Raw genomic sequence first — 20,075 nt, 5'->3', positions numbered from 1 at the left:
ACTAGATTTAGGCTCGTCACGGCAGGCGAGAAGAATGTCAACACGCATGTCAGATGGCACGACTCGAACAGAGGTTCTTTTATGGTGGTTGGGGTTTTTCTTATACAGAACCTCATCTCGCAGGCAGAACTACGACAGACTTCGAGTAATACTGTCACAATGCAGAAACAGCAGCAGTCGAATCCAGGGAACTAACTTTAATTGTATTAGACTACTGGTAAACTGATCAGAAGAGAACCTCGTCTTCTTCACTCGCTGCGCGTGTTCTTTGTTGTTCTCTTCGTGCTGCATATTCAATGTGGCATTTGCCCCCCTCCAGAGAGCAGCGTCCCGATGCTCTTTTACAAAAGATGGTGTAGTATATGTATGATGTAAATCAGTCCGAAAAGTAGGGCTTCATTCGCACAACATGCACGATTTCTGGTTTTTGCTGGCGAGTTGTCGAGGGGTTGTCAGGTACGACCACGTAATTAACGTCGCTCAGGCGTTGTAAAACTGTGTAGGGGCCAAAATACTTCTTCAGCAATTTTTCAGACAGTCCCCGGCGGCGGATAGGACTCCATACCCAGACTTTGTCGCCGGCCCGATAGACGACATGTCGGTGTCGCAGATTATAACGTTGGGCCTCATAATTTTGCTGCTGGGTGATTCGGACGCGCGCAAGCTGCCTCGCTTCTTCTGCTCGTTGGATAAAAGATGCAGCGTCCAAATCGCTGTCATTGCAGTCGTGCAGTAACATGGCGTCAAGCATCGTCGTCACTTCACGGTCATGAAGGAGACTGAACGGCGTTCTTCGTGTAGCTTCTTGCTGCGCTGTATTATAGGCGAACGTGATGTACGGTAGAATGTCGTTTCAGTTCTTGTGATCCACGTCAACGTACATACTCAACATGTCGGCAATAGTCTTGTTGAGGCGTTCTGTTAAGCCGTTGGTTTGTGGATGATAGGAGGTGGTTTTCCGATGGGCGGTTCCACTGAGCTCAAGCACTGTCTTCAGGAGCGCGGCCGTGAAAGCGGCACCTCGATCCGTTATTATGATTGCTGGAGCACCGTGCCTCAGGACGATATTTTCTACGAAGAATCGTGCGGTTTCAACGGCGGTGCCACTTGACAAAGCCTTTGTTTCGGCGTAGCGCGTAAGATAATCAGGGGCGACTATTACCCACTTGTTGCCAGCATGGGAAGTCGGATATGGTCCAAGGAGATCCATTCCAATTTGGGCAAAAGGTACCGTGGGCACTTGAATTGGTTGTAATAGCCCAACTGGTTTTAACGGTGGCGATTTTCGTCATTGGCAATTGAGGCACGTGCGCACGTAATGCTTCACAATAGCTGGAAGTCTTGGCCAGTAGTATTTCTGTTGGATTCTGGCCAATGTGCGTGTGTATCCGAGATGACCAGACGTAGGCTCATCGTGGCAAGCACAAAGTATCTCCTCACGAAGTGACGTCGGAACGACAAGTAGGTGGGTGCTTCCTCTGGGAGAAAATTTCTTCTTATAGAGAACACCACTACGTAAGCGGAATGCCGGCAGGCTCCTTGCAAATCTTCTAGGGACGGTTGTTGTCCGGCCATTCAAAAATTCAATAAGAGGAAGCAACTCACTGTCTTCTTTCTGCTTGCACAAAATCGTAGTGGTGTCAACGACTCCTACAAACGCCATGCTGTCATCTTCTGTGACATCGTCGTGCTTTATCGGTGACCTTGATAAGCAATCGGCGTCGGCGTGCTGCCGTCCGGACTTATACACGACCGTCATATCAAACTCTTGGAGGCGTAAGCTCCACCGTGCGAGCCGACCAGACGGGTCTTTCAAGTTGGTCAGCCAGCAGAGGGAATGATGGTCGCTGACTACGTGGAAGGAACGACCATAGAGGTACGGACGAAACTTCATAACCTCCCATACGACAGCAAGACACTCTTTTTCCGTTGTGGAGTAGTTGGACTCGGCGCGGGAAAGCGTCCTACTAGCATATGCGATCACACGCTCGGCTGAGTCTTGCCACTGGACGAGTACAGCGCCTAAACCCACGTTGCTGGCATCTGTATGGACCATGGTAGGAGCATCCTCATCAAAGTGAGCAAGCACAGGCGGAGTCTGCAGGCGTTGTCGGAGATCGTCAAATGCCACCTGTTGATCGTCGCCCCATGTGAACGAAACGTCTTCTCTTGTGAGTCGTGTTAATGGCGAGGCTATGTGGGAGAAATTGGCAATAAACCTTCGGTAGTATGCGCATAGGCCAAGGAAACGCCTGACTGCTTTCTTGTCTTTTGGTACCGGAAATTTTCTGACGGCCGCAATCTTATCGGGATCAGGTCGAACACCTTCATGGCTCACCACATGGCCTAAAAATTGAAGCGCCTTGAAACCGAAATGACACTTCTCGGGTTTCAGTGTCAGGCCGGCAGACCTTATTGCCTTGAATACCGATAGCAGCCTGCTCAGGTGCTCCTCAAATGTTTTTGAAAAAAACAATGACGTCGTCCAGATAGACCAGACATGGCTGCCACTTAAGGCCTGACAGAACGGTATCCATCAGTCTCTGAAATGTTGCGGGGGCTGAGCACAATCCGAATGGCAAGACTTTAAATTCACAAAGCCCGTCAGGCGTTACAAAAGCCGTTTTTTCTCTATCTCGCTCGTCGACCTCAATTTGCCAATACCCACTTTTGAGGTTCATTGACGAAAAGTAGCGTGCATACCTCAGCCTGTCGAGTGAATCATCGATGCACGGTAATTGGTACACGTCTTTCTTTGTCACACGGTTCAGCTGGCGGTAGTCGACACAAAATCGCAAGCTTCCGTCTTTATTTTTAACCAGCACTACCGGCGATGCCCAAGGACTTCTTGACGGCTGGATGACGTCATAATCGAGCATTTTCTTCACTTGTTCCTGAATTGCTTCACGCTCTTTCGGTGCTACGCGGTATGGGTTCTGTCGTATTGGCCTTGCCGTCTCCTCCGTTATTATCTGATGCTTCGTCAGTGGCGTTTGACTGACCCTCGAGGTCGATGAAAAACAGTCTTTGAACTGGTGAAGAAGATCTACTAGACGCTGTCTCTGCGCTGGGGACAAATCCGAGCTTACGTCAATAGGTGGTGGGGCTGACGTGGCTTGCGGCTCGTCCTGTTGTACTATACAACACTTGCGGATTTCAGTGATCTTGTCGAAGTAGGCAACTGTAGTGCCTTGTGTAATGTGTCGTCGCTCGTTTGTAAAATTCGTTAACAGAACCTCTGCTTCACCGCACACAACGTTGACGATACTTCTGGCAATTGCAACACCGCGAGAGAGTAGAAGCGTCAATACTTGTTCAGCGATTCCTTCTCCAGTATTCTGCTCACTGCACGTGACTGAAACAAGGCGGCACGATAACGGAAGTACGGTCACATCGTCATTGACTCGCAGGGATTTTCGGTGTAGCACTGCGCTTTGATCCGCTGAAAAGGTCAGTACACCGTCCGGAATATTGATGATGGCACCCTATTCACGCAAGAAATCCATCCCCAAGATTGCCTGTTTGCAACACTCAGAAAGGATTACAAAAGTTGCAACGAAAGATGCATCCCCTATCTTCATTCTTGCGGTGCACTTTCCGGTAGGTGTGAGTAGCTGCCCTCCAACTCCTCTAATTTGCGGTCCTGTTCATTCCATTCTAACCTTCCTGAGCGTGTCTGCCAGACTCTCACTCATTATTGAGAAGTCCGCGCCAGTGTCGAGCAATGCCATGACGTCACGTCCGTCAATCGTAATTGCAACTTCGGCAGTAACAACCCCATCTTTCGTCGATTCATTGAAAATGTGTCTCTCTTCGCTCGGCAGTAATGGGGGATTTTCAGCACTTCGACGATTCGCAACCTTCACCCCTGAGGTCGCTGCTTTTAGTTTCCCCGGCGTGGACTAGGAGATCTCCCTCTTGGCATGTCAGTGGTGCTCCGTCTAGAGGATGGAGAATAACGCCCAGGAGAGGGTGAGCGTGACCGAAACCCAGGAGGAACATCCCGCGGGGTCATGACACTCGTGTCGACGTCAGATGTTCCATTGAAATGGCGCCGAGGAACCGTAGAAGGAAATCCTTGGTACCCTGCGGCATGATACGGGCAATACCGAACGATGTGGCCTGCTTCCCCACAGTGAAAGCACAGGGGCCTATGATCAGGGGTACGCCAGATGTCAGTTTTGCGAAGTGGTGGCCGCCTCGGCATCGAAGTTTCTCTGTAGTACCAAGGCGCTGTCGGCGGATGTTGCTGGTGGTACTGATGTGGTGTCGGTACGTTCGCTGGCTGTCGGCGGACTACATCTGCATAGCTTGCCCTGGGAGTGCTCGTGTTCGGCTCAGGAAGTGAGAGTGCTTGCCTGATCTCCTGGCTTACAACTTCCGTTACTGAGGCGATCGCGCAGTCATTCGGTTTGGCGACGAGTTTTTTGACCTCTTCTTGTACGATTTCTCGTATTAGTTGGCGCAAAGAACCTTCGTCGGGTGTTGTTGCTGTGGTAGAGGCTGCCACGCTGATCGGTGCACTGTGGGTTGGGCGGTCATACTGGCGATAACGTAGATGCAGTGCGTGTTCGAGAGATGTCGCCTCCTTGGAGAATTCATCCACACTTGTAGGCGGGTTTCGTACGAGGCCAGCGAACAGCTGCTCCTTAACGCCCCGCATGAGGTGGCTAACCTTTTTGGCTTCGGGCATATTAGGATCTGCTCGACGAAATAGCCGCGCCATGTCCTCAACAAACATCGTAACGGATTCATTTGGTTTCTGAATCCTTGACTCGAGGAGACGCTGTGCAATTTCTCGTCTTTCAGTGCTCGTGAACGTGTCGAGAAACTTCTGCCGGAACTCGTCCCAAGACAACCACACGCGATTCGTGAATCATGTTCGAGCTCCGTCTTGAAGCGGAAAATAAACGTAGCCCAATTTCTGTGTGTTGTTCCAACCGTTAACATTCGCTGTGTGCTCGAATTCCTCGAGCCAGTCATGTGCATCGTCATATGCGTTTCCGTGGAAGTCAACCGGAAGTCGAGGGTTCAAAACAGTCACCTGTGTTGTGCTTGGGCTGGACATGTTGGGGCCAGTGCTTCCAGGCGCCGTCATGCTTTCTGGCACAGTCACGCTTTCCGGCAATGGACCAAACTCCGGGCTGAGGCCTAACAGGCGCCGGCTGCTGCGGTGAACGGGGGTGTCGATGCGCAGAAGTCTTTCTTGACCAGATGCGGGGCTGTTGTCAGGCGTCCCGATCATGTACCCAGCGCCTCCACCAGTGTCACAATGCAGAAACAGCAGCAGTCGAATCCAGGGAACTAACTTTAATTGTATTAGACTACTGGTAAACTTATCAGAAGAGAACCTCGTCTTCTTCACTCGCTGCGCGTGTTCTTTGTTGTTCTCTTCGTGCTGCATATTCAATGTGGCAATACATTGAGCTATGGAAGAGTTTCGTTTCTCAAGGTTTTTGATAGCTTAATAAGACAGATGCTTGGGCTAGTTGGTGATTGGGAATCAACGTATTTGCTCAGCACAAGACAACGAGTAGTTACGTCGTAACTACTCGTAGTCATGCGCTGTGCAAATGTGTTGATTCCGAATCATCAGCTAGTCCAAGCATCTGTCTTATCAAGTAACAATTCTAGTACGTCGGGCTCTTTCTCATGTTTTCCTTCTGATCCGTGTCACCTCACCAACTTCAATGCCATTGCTGAGTGCCAAGCGCGCACTTTTGCTTAATGCTTACGCTTCAAGTTCATAGCACCTGCAGTCAAGCTGTTGTTTGGAGGCCTCACCCCTTCAATGGTACAGGGCATTCGAATTTGCAAAATTCTTTGTTCAGAATATAAACGTCGAGCGCACCAGCTTCGGGACGTGCGATTATTTCAAGTGAATTGTACCGACAGCCCTCGATGGGCCAAGAAAAAGTGGCTATAGTTTTGCGTCTCCACTGGCAGAACGACTGAATTCATCTCGCAACATACGCTGGCGCACCTTCGGGCCTTCACTCCCAGGAATAAAACCTCATCGAGCACCGCAATTCAAACTGTGTGTGAGGTGCCCATCCCGGACTGTGTACAGCGTGTTTTAAGCTTCGGTCCCAAGTTCACCACACAACCTCAGCTGGCACCTGCGGAAATGCTGACTCTTGTAAGGCAGGTAGCCAAACGGGCTCCCGAGGCGGAAACAGATAGATGTGTAGCTGAAGGCAGTGAGGTTCTGTCGCAGTCGGCACCAGAGAGCCATAACTTGCCTTTTCACCGTGTTGTCACGTTATTGAAAAATAATTCACTAGCTTTGTTGACCGCTGATAAGTATGGCGGTTTTGCTGGGTTGCCGATTGCAGTGCTGCGCTCAAAAGCCAGCAATACTAAAAGTTCCGTGTTCCAATGCCGAAGCGACTGAACGCTGACAAAAGTAAAAACTGAAGCCAAGAACTTGTACAATGCACTGAAAATAAGTAAGCTTGCAAGATATTTTCGCAAACACAAGAAGCTTAGGTTAGATTTATTCTTTACGGTCAAAACTCACAAAGTAGACTCGCCACTTCAAGTCATTGTTTCGGAAAATGGGACGTGACAGAAGGAAGTGGCCTCGTTTTTGCAAGATAAGCTAAACTTGCTGACCATCGACGACCCTGAAAGACTGACATCACTGCATTTCTCTCGCGTAACAACAATGGCTTATGTGCCGGCTCCGTTGACGTCAAGGACCTTTACTTCTCTTTTACCACATGACACGCTACCACAGTGCGTTGAAGACTGCATTGACAACTTCAATTAGTTGCGTTCCATTATGCTGCGGGTATAACAGATACGATCCCGCGACCTGCGGGTCAGCAGCCGCTCGTTAGCTTTTGCCTAAAGACAACGTTCGTATCATGGAACGAAGGTACTTTTATTCAAAAAAGTGGAGTGTGCATTGGTTCAGCATAGTACCTGTTTACATGACAATTTTCTCGCTCACCATGACCGACTCTTGGCTAGCCGCCTCGACGAAACGGCTGTCGTAAAGGTGTTTCGTTTTGTTGACTATTTTCCTGTGCTTTTACACTGTGACGATTGGGGCTTCGAAGCTGACGTTTCAAACATATTACGCCTCTTCGATGAGTGCATGAAACCTCGTATTATGACGCATGGGCTTCCGTAGAATGCTTTGTGAAGGTTTTTATATCCAAGATTAAACATCTCAAGTGATCACCTTTGCTTGAAATATGAACCTAGAGGAAGCAAACCTTTTCTATCGTACTTGTCGCTCATTCAAAAGTCAAAAAGAGAGGAATTGCTAATCATTCTTTAAGAAATGCCCTCCTAAAGTCTTGCAGCCAATCGTTAATCAGCAGATTCGCTGAGCAGGCTTCTCGTCTAATCAGCGATGGTTTCTCCAACCATGTGCTGGTTTCGGTGGCGGAAAAGTTGCTTAGCAAAATTAAACAGGGACGAGAAGCACCAGTGAACTTCATGGCTAGTAGCTCAAAACACGTGGTTGTGATTCTCGATTTACGTAGGATTTCTCACAATTTGAAAAAAGATAGGTTATAACGTAGATGTGAAGGTTGTTTTTTCTGCCCCAGAAAAGCTTTTAGCGCTCTGCAAACGGCTGAATGGACAGTCCGCACGAAGGAGCTGCTGCATAATCAAACATAGAAGGCCATTCGTAGCATGTGTGACAGCCGTCGCTTATTTGCTCCCGTTGTCACAAGGCAAGATATATGTCGGGCAAACGGGCCGGTGCCCGTTCATGCAACATCATGACGCTCTCGTTCGGCATTTGTATGCGTGACTGAATCGCTCGCTCGGCTCGTTCACGGTGATTGGGATTCGCCCAGCTTGCCAGCAACTGACGGCAAAAGCCGCTCAACGAGAAAAAGGGCTCACGGTTTTCGCACCAAGTACGAGCGCCATCCTCCAGCCAGAAATACACGTTTCTCAACTTTTCGAAGTCGGTCTAACCTTTATAATATGAGACCCGTTCTGAGACCCGTTCGAACATCCTCCAAGACGAAACCGCCTAACACCTTCGGCGCAAGTAACTTCCGCAGCGTAGGAGGCGCGGCTGCACGACTTCCAGAGCATTGGAGGCTGCCGTGCCTTTCAAAGCGTTCGGAGATGTCACTGACGTCATCTCAGGCAGAAGTCGAAGCTCAGAAGGTAGCCCTCGGAGTCTTCGGCTTGCGCGGTGAGCAGGTGTTGTCACTAACAGCACAAGGCTACCTAGGGGTGTTTGGAACATTGGCTGGGGGACCCAGCACCTTCACCAGTTGTCACATGCTACGAAAGATCTTCTACTCTGAAGAACTGAGCTGGCAGGGAGACGCACAGAAAACTAGCAAGATGACGACCTCAATAACAACAACTGGCCAGAGCGCGCCCTGCCCCTAAACATCTTCTTCCATTCTAGTGGGCAGCCATGGTTCGCGCTCACCGTACCTAGTGGGCAAGTGGCAACATATATAGCTTTTGCGCGTAACCTCCTGCTTAACGCGTAACCACTCCCTTGCTTACGCAGAGCCTGAATATCTAGCCAGATACTGTAATTTAATAAAACAATCTTTTCTTAAACGTTGCACGCAGGACGAGAACGACACTACCTTGCACACAAGTGACACCGCCACCAACGACAACAATGCTATCTCTGATAACACGTGTAAGAATACCATACCACCTCACCGCTGACTGGATTGCCAACGGCCGATGATTGGGCGGAAGACAATCGTTGCACTGAGCGTGCGCGACGATTCTGGGCACGACATCACTAATGATGTGGTGTTTTTTGCTCGCTTGCTACAATGTGAAAACCACGTGACAAAAAACCTTTTACATAAGATTCTGATTATTGTACAATATCACAAATAAATTCTGACACTCACAACGAATGCCGCTGGCCTCGGCTTTTCGACCCCTGAAAATCAATCCAGAACAAGAATACTCTGAGCAGGCAGAATAACATTTCCGCTTCGATCTTACGCATGATCACATAAAGCAGCCTAACTGGGCATGTAGTTGCTGTAATCTTGTGAGAAAAATCAGAAACTACATGATAATTCTCTCTGGCTTATCATGCAGTTAAACTAGATTTCGGACCTACAAACTGCGTGGTAATCACTTACTTCAAATATTGATACCGAGATTATGTAAGAAAAATGGAATTGATGCAAATTGCGTGCGTATCAAATGTCCGCTCACACAGCGCAAATGATTGCTGCTTCTTCGGTCATTAGTTTCATTGCAGCATGCTAACAATATATCGATAATATTTATTTGGGTTTAAGGCCCAAAAACACTGCCACATGAATAATTGCCAGCAAAACAACAAAGGGCAATGCGTAAACAAAGTGTAAACACTTGGTACTACGCTTGGTCATTGTCTTTTCCATTTTACGCGCTGAGCATTTGTCATAGAGGGTGTTGAAAGAAGTGTGTTCGGATATCGGCAAAAAAAAGAGAATCAAATATTTGCTCACTGCCATCATAGCTAGTTTTGCTGTGGTGGAAGACATCATTAGGTGACTATATGTTGAAAGTGCAGTATTTCTGAATATAATAACAAAGTTTGAATTACTGGAAAGAGACAATTATTTCATTTGAGATAACTGCTGTCATTCCTCCTAAATCTGCAATGTCGGATGGACGCCTTGACAATTCAGCCTTTGGTATTATTCTGTATTGCGATATAGCGAAAGCCAAATAAAAGTTCTGGCGAGCAAAATAGTGAATTATATCTAAGAGCGGAAAATAACCATGGTATTTAAACAAACACTCACCTTTGGATATTGTTCGAAATAGCTTAATTTATGGATGAACCCAGAAAGTGCGAACGTTTCGAAACGAGAACGCACACAAATGGGGTAATCGAACTCCGAGTAGAAGCCATGGGTCACGGCGATTGGCCTCTTCTGCTGCAGTAGCTAGGACAGACCAAAAAAAACCTGTTAACCAAAGTAATTGAAGTACGGGAATTTCGAGACATCACAGTCATTACTGAGTCTGTGTCACTAATGATCTTGATGAATCCAGTTTTACTTCGGGCGCTATATTTCTACAACAAGCGTGGGCGTGTGTACAGTCGATCACAAAACAATGTGGGTCCCACGAGGGTGCAACTTAGTCGCCGCGTGCATCCTCTACTGACTTGCTTCCTTGTGTAGGTCACAATGCTATGGCCCCGCAATCACTTCACTGATGCTCTGCGCAGCCAACGGCTCGTCACTACACGGCAAAGAGAAGAACTTTGCCACGTGCTTCCATGGTTTGTATTATTTCGTGGCCCACTGTACATGAGTAGCTAAGGAGCATACTAATGAACGTTGTTCGCCCAGAACACAAACCTAGGGCGCCAGTACGATCTCCTATTCAGCAGAGCTCAACACGTCAATCCAACATAGCCACCCATGGTTCTCAAGTCACTCGTAGTTTGTATACCTCAGTCAGAGTCATCATTATACTGCTCTTACGATGTATCGTACGTTTGCTATGTGTTTAAAGTGCCCGTTTGAGGCTCAAAGCTCCTAAAACCGAGGTTTTTTCCTTCTAGCTCGTACGTGATAATCTTGATCGATGACTTATTCAGTAGGCGCAGATGAACAGACAGGCAGGTAGCCAGTTTCGCCTAACCTTTAGGTACATGGGAGTCAAGTAGGCTCGTGCCAGCTTATGCTATAGAGAACAATATTTCTCAAAATTATCCGAAGCCATCTTTTACAGCATCTCTTATATGCAAACCTGTTTAACCGTCTTCATTTCTAAAAACCAAAATAAAACCGAACAGTTTTCAAAGGTACAATCATCAACAAGGGCTGTGGCACCGAGAGCAAGAACCTCTTACACACTTCGCGGAAAACTGCACAAAAAATGCAGTAAGTGAACTGTGCGTTCCTGCAACGCTGTTGCGGCGCATTCATTCCCTACAGGCATGCTGATAGATAGGTGTGCTTCACCTAAAACCAGCATGGCGCACAAGCGTTTCACACGAGCTCACACAATGCACGTGCGCCTGCACGGAGTACCTTGGATGCTCGGCCGTACCATGTGTGCTGGCACCCTGAAGAGCGCGGCCCCGCTGCGCCGCGCCCGTACCAGGAGTGAACGATACTGTGCATCCGTATATGTTCGAGCCAGTCGCTACTGTAGGAGTGACTACCATAAACAATGCAAGCACCGTGATACGGCACAAGAAAGCCAGTCCACACGAGCTACCTTCACCCGCGTGGGAAACATTAACAGGTACGTGTAAGACACTTAAGTTCACTGTATTAAACTGATAGAAATGGTTCGTTCGAATGTATATTATAAATTTCATAAGGACGAGCAGCGTCGGCCTTCGCTTTTAGCAGCATATTAGCATAGACGTGTTGTACGCGGGAATCGTGCGGAAACATAAGCTGCTCATCTATTTCACAGCTCAGAGGGTAGCTTTGTTGGTTAAGTCAATATCGCCCTTCGCCGCAGGCAAGAAGCATGCGATGAGTCAGTGTACTATCGCAAGAAACAGGAGAAAGAAAAGCCACAAGAGTGTCGCACTTTGCGCAGTGGTGACTACGACCAGGAACTGTGCTGAAAGCTTGCGATGAATTGGTGGCTAACATAATTCAGTTCTTTTATTATCCGATGCATTTATCGAAATTTTGACCTGTCTACTGTGATGAAGTGTTAATATGCAAGTGGTATATTAGCTGCGTTTGAAGCATGTGACTGTCGCGTAGAGCACCTGACTTCGATGCTGAGTACTGATATCTGTGTACACGTGTTTTCACTACAGGTGTTCATGTAGGCACGGTCTCCAAAAAGGGAGGAAGGAGGACACATTAAAGAACAAGACGTACCTCAACATTCACGCCAGATTATTATTTTGCATTTGCTCATTGTATATTTCCTGTGCAATGCGATAAAAATACATCACCATCACTTCAGTGTACCGATATGTAGCACGTCTGGATACATCAATCTCTGCACTACACTGTCATAACAATCTCCATTCAACACAGTGTAGATTGTAAGCAGAAGAACAGTTTTGCACAAGCCGAGCCTCTGAACAAGAAATCTAGGCACGTGAACACTTCAGCTGCCAGCATTACTGTCACTTACAATACGCGCATTCGAAACTGTTTACTGCTATCGAATCTTTTATACATTTATAATTGAAATCGAAAAAAAGACTTTATTTAGACAAAGTAGTGCTGCGCCTACAGGTTCGACGAAGATTTTGTTTCATGTGGTGGCATTCGGCAGTGATGAAATGTTGTCTGGATCATCGTATGAGAGTTATTATTCAATGCATAGATGATTCTGAATTTTTATAGAAAAAAACCTGCTCGAGTGAAAAATTGAAAAGCAGCACTTGTGATACAGGGTCACTATCGTTCACGAGCAAGGCTGGCTTTGATAAGTAGTTTTTTTGAAGGCGCTGTATGAGGAGCTGTAACTGGAACGGGGATATCACGGCCTACTAGGTCTAAACCCCGTATTCTAGAACACCCCTTCACTCAACGCTCCATCTTCACTTGAAAAATCCGATGGGAGCGCCATCTCTAGTCAGGGAAAGTCACCCAAATGAGTGGTAATTTGCTGCTATTGTTGAGTAGCGCAGCGTCATTTTCAGCCGAGCAGCCGCGCAGTGTGCAACTCTGTCAAGTGAAGGGTGAAAAGTCGAGTCGAGGAGCGTTTGTGAGTACGGGGGTAAGATAGAGGACGGGTTGAGTGGCCCCGGTAGCCCAGCTCTATCCCGCAACTGACATCATCACCCTACATGTCTCTCTCTCTCCCAATCTCAACCTGTGTGCTCTGCGCACACCATTGGGCTTTCCCTCGGCCAAATTTTGCTTGCTTATACCATCATTGTTTATTGTAAAATTGTAGAAAAGAAATCGTTGGGTTGCCCTAAGAAGTCGCAGATTCCTAACTCACAAGAAGTTCGAGATTACGGAACCGCTTCAGGGTCCCTTTATTGAAAAAAAGCCAGCATCTTCTCATGAAGGAAACTTGACTAAATGGGTCGCAGAGTGGTGGGGGTATCTCGTGAATGTTGCGTAATTGAGTATGGGATGAGGCTCAGCGGGTAGCGTTCATCTCGGGCAGGTGTGCAGGTCGAGGCAGGTGACGATAACGGTAGGTCATGTTTATCGAAGGTACGTTCCCACGTACCAACGATCCCTTACACGATGCGCACACCAAGTACAACTTCAACGGCTCCAACAGTCTATCGTCGTCATCATTGTAGCTGTTTGCGTTGTCGTTGACGCCACTGCCATTCAAGTCGACGTTCCCTAACAGGCTCCAAAGAGCCCGTAACGCGCTGGCCTGCTTCGCTGTGTTCTTGATGCTCGCGACTAGCGAAAGGTCGTTGTCGAACTGCAGTTGGTCGCACACCTTATAGATGTGTCCGAAGCTGTGGTTTTCAAAGTCGCGTTTGAAACGAGTGGCCGGCTGCGGAAAATGCTTTGCTCACCCCGTCCCTTTCGCAGCACGATCGCGTTCACGAGCAGTTGCCATCTGTCGACATCTGTTGCTTCCATCACATCTACTTGAGTTAAGCAAAGCGTGAGGTCAAGCGAAAGAGGGGGAAAGAAAGAAGGAGTAGAGAGGGAGGGAGGGGAGAGAGCCGAGCACACGCAGTGGGGGTGTGGACGCTGATGACGAGTGGCATGGTGTGACTAATTAAAAGAGTCCATGCCAAGTTTTTTACGCAAAACACTTGCAAATTAAAAAAACGGCAGGTCGCAAGCATTCTGGGAAGCAATGTGATGGGGAGCAGCCAGCAAAGAGCAAATTATGTTGTACATACCAAGCAGATTGTGATTTACAGTTTGGGACTTGTCATTTAGGTTTCTCATACAGTCGCGTTACGTAATTTTGATCTTGGAGAACATCAAGCTAGCAAAACGGTGGTGAGCACACCATCCACGCGCATGCGAACCCAGTTGTACATGACATTCATGTCATGATTTTTATGTCAGCCCCTGTCAGTTAGGTTCCTCATACAGTCCAGCCCCCTAATGCCAATTTTCGTTTATATCAAACTAGCGAAACTGCCCCGAGCATGCCGTGAGTGTGGCATGCAGTTCATATTGCTCATGACATGTCATGATTTCCACATTACCACTGGTACTTTATGTTGGCTATGCAGTCACATGAAGCAATACCAAGTATGGCGTATATAAAGCTAGTAAAATGGCTGTGAACATGGCATACTAGACATCTTGCACTTGATATGAGACGGTATTCTCATGTCCACTTGTCACTTTTTTCTTGATACAGTCACGTCACGTAATATGAAATTTATTTCACATCAAGCAAAGGAAACCACCGTGACCGCGCCATGAGCGTGCCCGGCAAGTCATGTCACGCATGGCATCTCATAAATTTCATATTAAGCCTTGTCGTTTAGATTCATAAAGTTACATCACCCATTATGAACTTTGCTGTACATCAAGCTAGCAAAACAGCCGTCAGCGCACCATGACCGTAGCATGTAAATCAGACTGTGCATGCCTTTCACCGGATTATTTTCATTTTACAGCTGGTCATTTATGTTGCTCATGATGAAATGTCCCTTCATGTCTTTTCTTTTTTGATATATGAAGTTAAGCAAGTGGCCGTAGGAGCACGATGGCCACTGCATATGAAGCATTTTTTCATGACAAGTTAGTGACGATTTTCATGCTACGACCAGTAATTCGTGTTATTCACATAGACATGTTACGCTATAACCATTTCGGTATCAATTTCATTCACGATACGGTCTGGAGAGAACAAAGTCGTAGGCCGATACAGGATAGATAGATAGATAGATAGATAGATAGATAGATAGATAGGTAGGTAGATAGATAGATAGATAGATAGATAGATAGATAGATAGATAGATAGATAGATAGATAGATAGATAGATAGATAGATAGATAGATAGATAGATAGATAGATAGATAGATAGATAGATAGATAGATAGATAGATAGATAGATAGATAGATAGATAGATAGATAGATAGATAGATAGATAGATAGATAGATAGATAGATAGATAGATAGATAGATAGATAGATACGTCTAAACTCACCAATTTTCGCTAAAAATGCGGATCACGGGTTGATGTGGCGCACCGCGGAAGTAGAGTGCGAGCAGTCAGTATTTTCTTATTTTTTTTGACGAATCAAGAAGCTCGCTAGCAGACGCTGTCTGCGTCGGCGTTGGAGACAGCAGAAGGGGAGCGTAGGAAATGAGAGAGATGGGAGGGGACGCCCGTGCGCTATGGGGGAGCAGGTAGTAGGAGAAAAGTGGAGAGAGTAATAAGCAGCTGTTGAAGAGAGCGAATGAGGAGAGTCGTGCATGCATAATGTGAGTGCGGACTATTTACGAGTGACATATGCCCAAGCAAAAAATGCATCTCGACTGAAATGCTCCTCATTTGAAACTTACCGTTTTCACTCTCTTCACATCGATGTTACATTGGGGTGTGACTTTCGAACGAAGGGCTAAAGAAGTACGTGCGAAAGATTTTATCAGAAGGTTTGTATAACCACGCGTAAATTACAAGTGATGCACATACACTACGGAGTATTATTGGTTTATTAAAGGAAGTTCATTGGCTTATACTTCAAAGTACACTTAGACAGAAATTCGCCTCCTCCCTGCATTGGAAAAGGTTATGCCTGAAAAGCAAGTGGTATTTACGGCTTAAAGAATCTATTACAAACGAACTAGGTGTGATGCATATTCACATTGCTTTTATGTACTCAGAAGATAATTACATTCAGGAACATCACCCAAAGTTTGATTTTACCACTGGCACAAATTTTCAATGTATTTCCTGGAAGCAGAGTAAATGTGAGGCGATACCGACACCCAAGCAGCTTTGAAAAAACCTCCTCGGGCATACTCTAGAGAACAGACAACTTAAAATAACATAGTAGGAAAATGCTTGTTAGGTATTCATTTTGAAAGAGAGAGCATGCAACTGTGGATGCAAGAAATAACTAAGGACATCAAAAATGCTGACTAAGAAATGGAACGGCGCAGAATCGCAAAAAAAAAAAACACGGAAACTTCTCAGCGCCTGCCAATGTAATAGACTAATCTGTAAGCATGGCATGAGTACGGCTTTACGTGACAGATAAATACTAAATTATTTGGTATCTTCTTTGCAAAAATTTATCGACAGTTGACCCATGCATGCGAAACCATAATTGTTTAAATATTTATTTGCATGGCGTATATATTAAACCGAAATATGAAACCTGTACAAAAAAATTCGAGAGTGCCTGTGCATATTGTTACGACTGCCTTTTATATTTGGCTATGTAGCCAGTTTTTTGTAGAATTCTTGTGTACTCATGAAAAATTATATGCCCCTCACGAACCACAAATGGCGTTCCCGCACAGCTGCGTTGTTTCTGCAGCCACTCTATATAGCCATCGCTATCTGATGACATGTGAATGGTTTATCGTTGCTTGCTCGCCTTCTGAATTATTTATTACATCTCTTCATTATGTGATATTGAAGGCATGTGCACTGAAAGCAACGTAGAGATAACTTATTCCAACACACTGCTTGAAAGTTCTAGGGCCCCGCCGCAGTGGTATGCTGGCTAAGGTATACTCGGCTGCTGACCCGCAGGTTGCGAGATCGAATCCCGACTGCGGCGGCTGCATTTCAAATGGAGGTGCAAATGGGGTAGGCTTGTGTGCTCAGATTTGGGTGCACGTTAAAGAACCTCAGGTGGGCAAAATATCCGGTTCACTACGGCGTCCTTAATAATCATATGGTGGTTTTCAGACGTTAAACCCCACGTATCAATCAATTGGCTATTCTGGGACAGTAACTTCCACTTTTAGTAAAAATCTATTGAACTGGATTAGTGTTACTGAATCAAAACTATCAGAACTATCTTTATAAATGATTCTTATACTCTTCTGCCACTAAAAAATGTCGTGCTGCAAGAAACTGGTAATAGTTTTATGGGCACAAACGGTCAAGGTAAATTAATATGAATTTTTTAACGTTCCTTGCAAGTGTTTTACATATCAATGAAAAAGAAGTACTCACATCGGCGGCACATAACACACACCGCCATGTACGTCAATACAATCATAAAATACAACTTTCTTCGCATGCTGATTTCTTGTGGCCATAAAACGCATCTGAAGAAAAGTATGGAAGTTTTGCGTATGTAAAGGTGTCTTTGCCTCTTTAATGCATTATCTAGCATGTATCTAGCATTTTCACAAAGGACACTACATGACGATATTATTGCCTTTTTCGTGCTATACCTAAGAATTGTCCAACGTTGTGAGAGAGGGCCCTACCGGTAGGTCAGTGCCAAATTAACTTAATGAACATTTGGGCTGAAATACATACTAAAATTTTGCAATTAAGTAATTGCTAACAGAGTAAAGAAAACATTAGAATTCAATCAACCAAAAGAATAAGCAGGATTTCGAACAGGCTACTCAACAATTGACCACATTCATACTATTTATCAGGTAATAGAGAAATGCTCAGAGTATAACCAACCCCTATACATAGCCTTCATAGATTACGAGAAGGCGTTTGATTCAGTAGAAATATCAGCCGTCATGCAAACACTGCGTAATCAGGGCGTAGATGAAGTATATATAAACATTCTGGAAGAAATCTACAGGGGATCAACTGCTACCATAGTGCTTCATAAAGAAAGCAACAGAATACCAATCAAGAAGGGTGTAAGGCAGGGGGACACAATTTCCCCAATGCTATTTACCGCGTGCTTACAGGAGGTTTTCAGAAGCCTACAATGGGAACAGTTAGGGATAAGAGTCAATGGAGAATACCTTAGTAACCTGCGCTTTGCCGATGACATTGCATTGCTGAGTAAGTCAGGGGACGAATTGCAACTCATGATTACGGAGTTAGACAAGGAGAGCAGAAAGGTGGGTCTTAAAATTAATTTGCAGAAAACGAAAGTAATGTACAACAACCTCGGCAAGGAGCAGCGCTTCGAGATAGGTAATAGTGCTCTTGAAGTTGTAAAAGACTATGTCTACTTAGGGCAGGTAATAACCGCAGAGCCGAACCACGAGATTGAAGTAACTAGAAGAATAAGAATGGGGTGGAGCACATTCGGCAAGCACTCTAAAATTATGACAGGTAGTTTGCCACTATCCCTCAAGAGGAAGGTATATAACAGCTGTATCTTGCTGGTACTTAGCTACGGAGCAGAAACCTGGAGACTTACAAAGAGGGTTCAGCTTAAATTGAGGACGACGCAGCGAGCAATGGAAAGAAAAATGGTAGGTGTAACCTTAAGAGACAAGAAGAGAGCAGAGTGGATTAGGGAACAAACCGGGGTTAAGGATATCATAACTGAAATCAAGAAGAAGAAATGGACATGGGCAGGGCATGTAGCGCGTAGACAGGATAACCGCTGGTCATTAAGGATAACTGACTGGATTCCCAGAGAAGGGAAGCGGGTTAGATGGAGACAGAAGGTTAGGTGGGCAGATGAGATTAAGAAGTTGGGGGGTATAAATTGGCAGCAGCAAGCACAGGACCGGGTTAACTGGCGGAACATGGGAGAGGCCTTTGTCCTGCATTGGACGTAGTCAGGCTGATGATGGTGATGATGACATACTAAAATGGCTGAAATATTTGCGCTGAACCTCAAGTAAATACCAAAAAAAACTCAAGAGATTGTGATTCTGCGTCACAAATGAAGGTTTCCCGCCTCCAACGCTTAATGAGCTGCTGAATCTGAACCTCACCATTACCTCTTGCATGTAAACACCAGCGTCCCCGAAGGGACCCAGCGAAGGGTTAAACAAAAGCCTTTGCCGATAGTTGGACACGGACATACGGGAGATATAAGCGGGGCGAAACGCCAGCAAATGCATGTGATGTTTGAAGTGCGAGTTTAAATTATCCGCCATTCAAGGCAGCATTGTGAAAAGAAGGTTGTGCGCGCAGGGTGGCCAAATAGAAGACAATGACGTAGGAGCAACGCATCGAGGGCGCGAGGCGCGAGAAGTTCACGTAAAAGTGACACGTTCAGAAATACCACGCAACATCTCTGGAGCCAATCACTTGACAACCACGATGTGGAAATGTATTCGCAACTTTCAAAGATGGTGGCGTCACCATACGGCATCCGTCATTACTGTAGTTTGGGGAATGCCCCCGCAGCCAGCCCACGCCAACGTTCAGTCGGCCTCACTGTGGCGGCTCGCTAGTGCTTTTGTCACTGGCAATTTCTACTATGGTTATTCTGAATTCGGTAGGAAACTGCCGAAGTCAGACAGGTAGTGCGAGTCGTAGTAGCAGTGATTTACTCTTTATTGTTTGATTGCGGAGGTAGCGGAATCGCGAAATATGTCGGATGCCACTAAACAGACGCCTTGCAGTGAAAGGCGAGGTTCTTTGCTTTGCACAAGAACGGCCGCTCGATCTTCCCTGGCCGTGTCACGAGCATCGTTCACAAAGCTGTACGTGCATTTCTTCCCACCACGCAGACGATGGGCCCGGCGTTCAAAACGTCTTTTCCTTCAATGTACGCCGTACACGCCTTTTCCAACACGCAGTGGGGGATATACTACATGCTAAAATCAATGACCTTCTCAGCAAATCCTTGACAACATGGTGGCTACAGTTGAAAATACTACGCAGTTCGTAGTGACGGGCACATCGACGACGGCTGCTGGCGCGCCGGCTGCACGACCCCAAGACGACAGCCATGCTGGGCTTGATTTAGCGCCCTCTCCAGGCGGTAAAAGTTGCCAATCCGATGAGGTGTGGACAAGTGTGCTGGGGGGTGAATAAATAATGGGCTGCTAAGGACCGGGGGAGCTCGAAGGGGACGTGGCCAGCGGAAAGTGGTCACTGGACTGCACGCTGAATATGGGCCATTGGATTGCGGACTCGAGCCATCAGCACCTCCTCCGACCGGGCCCTCCTGCCGTTGTATTACCCATCGAGAAGACCACAGCTATGCGGTCGTGAACTCCATCCCAAGGCGTGCGGGCTTCAGTACCGAAAGGGCAGAAACAGCCTTCGGGCCCAAGCTCTGCATCTAATTATGTGTCCAGCTCTCGGACAAGGTTTTCCCTGTATGCTCAACGTGTCATT

At 46.5% G+C, this 20,075-nt stretch overlaps 1 protein-coding gene across 4 annotated transcripts in view; it reads right to left on the bottom strand.

The window, feature by feature from the left end:
- The window catches only part of LOC119179129 (uncharacterized), a 62,660-nt gene that overhangs the window by 29,032 nt on the left and 13,553 nt on the right, over nucleotides 1–20,075 (bottom strand). For all 4 annotated transcript variants that reach the window (XM_075869514.1, XM_075869517.1, XM_075869515.1 and 1 more), the window contains exons 2-5: nucleotides 17,025–17,119; nucleotides 15,398–15,453; nucleotides 9,753–9,896; nucleotides 8,859–8,890 (exon numbers count right to left, since the gene is read on the bottom strand). In XM_075869514.1, coding sequence (XP_075725629.1) covers nucleotides 8,859–8,890; nucleotides 9,753–9,896; nucleotides 15,398–15,453; nucleotides 17,025–17,091 — 299 coding nt within the window. In that variant the 5' untranslated portion in view covers nucleotides 17,092–17,119. The remainder of the gene's footprint in view (nucleotides 1–8,858; nucleotides 8,891–9,752; nucleotides 9,897–15,397; nucleotides 15,454–17,024; nucleotides 17,120–20,075) is intronic.

This window comes from Rhipicephalus microplus, chromosome 7 (genome assembly GCF_043290135.1).
Source record: "Rhipicephalus microplus isolate Deutch F79 chromosome 7, USDA_Rmic, whole genome shotgun sequence".
In the NCBI taxonomy this organism is placed as follows: Eukaryota; Metazoa; Arthropoda; class Arachnida; order Ixodida; family Ixodidae; genus Rhipicephalus; species Rhipicephalus microplus.
Note: the sequence above shows the minus strand (reverse complement) of the source record. Positions and strands in the feature narration are given on the sequence as shown.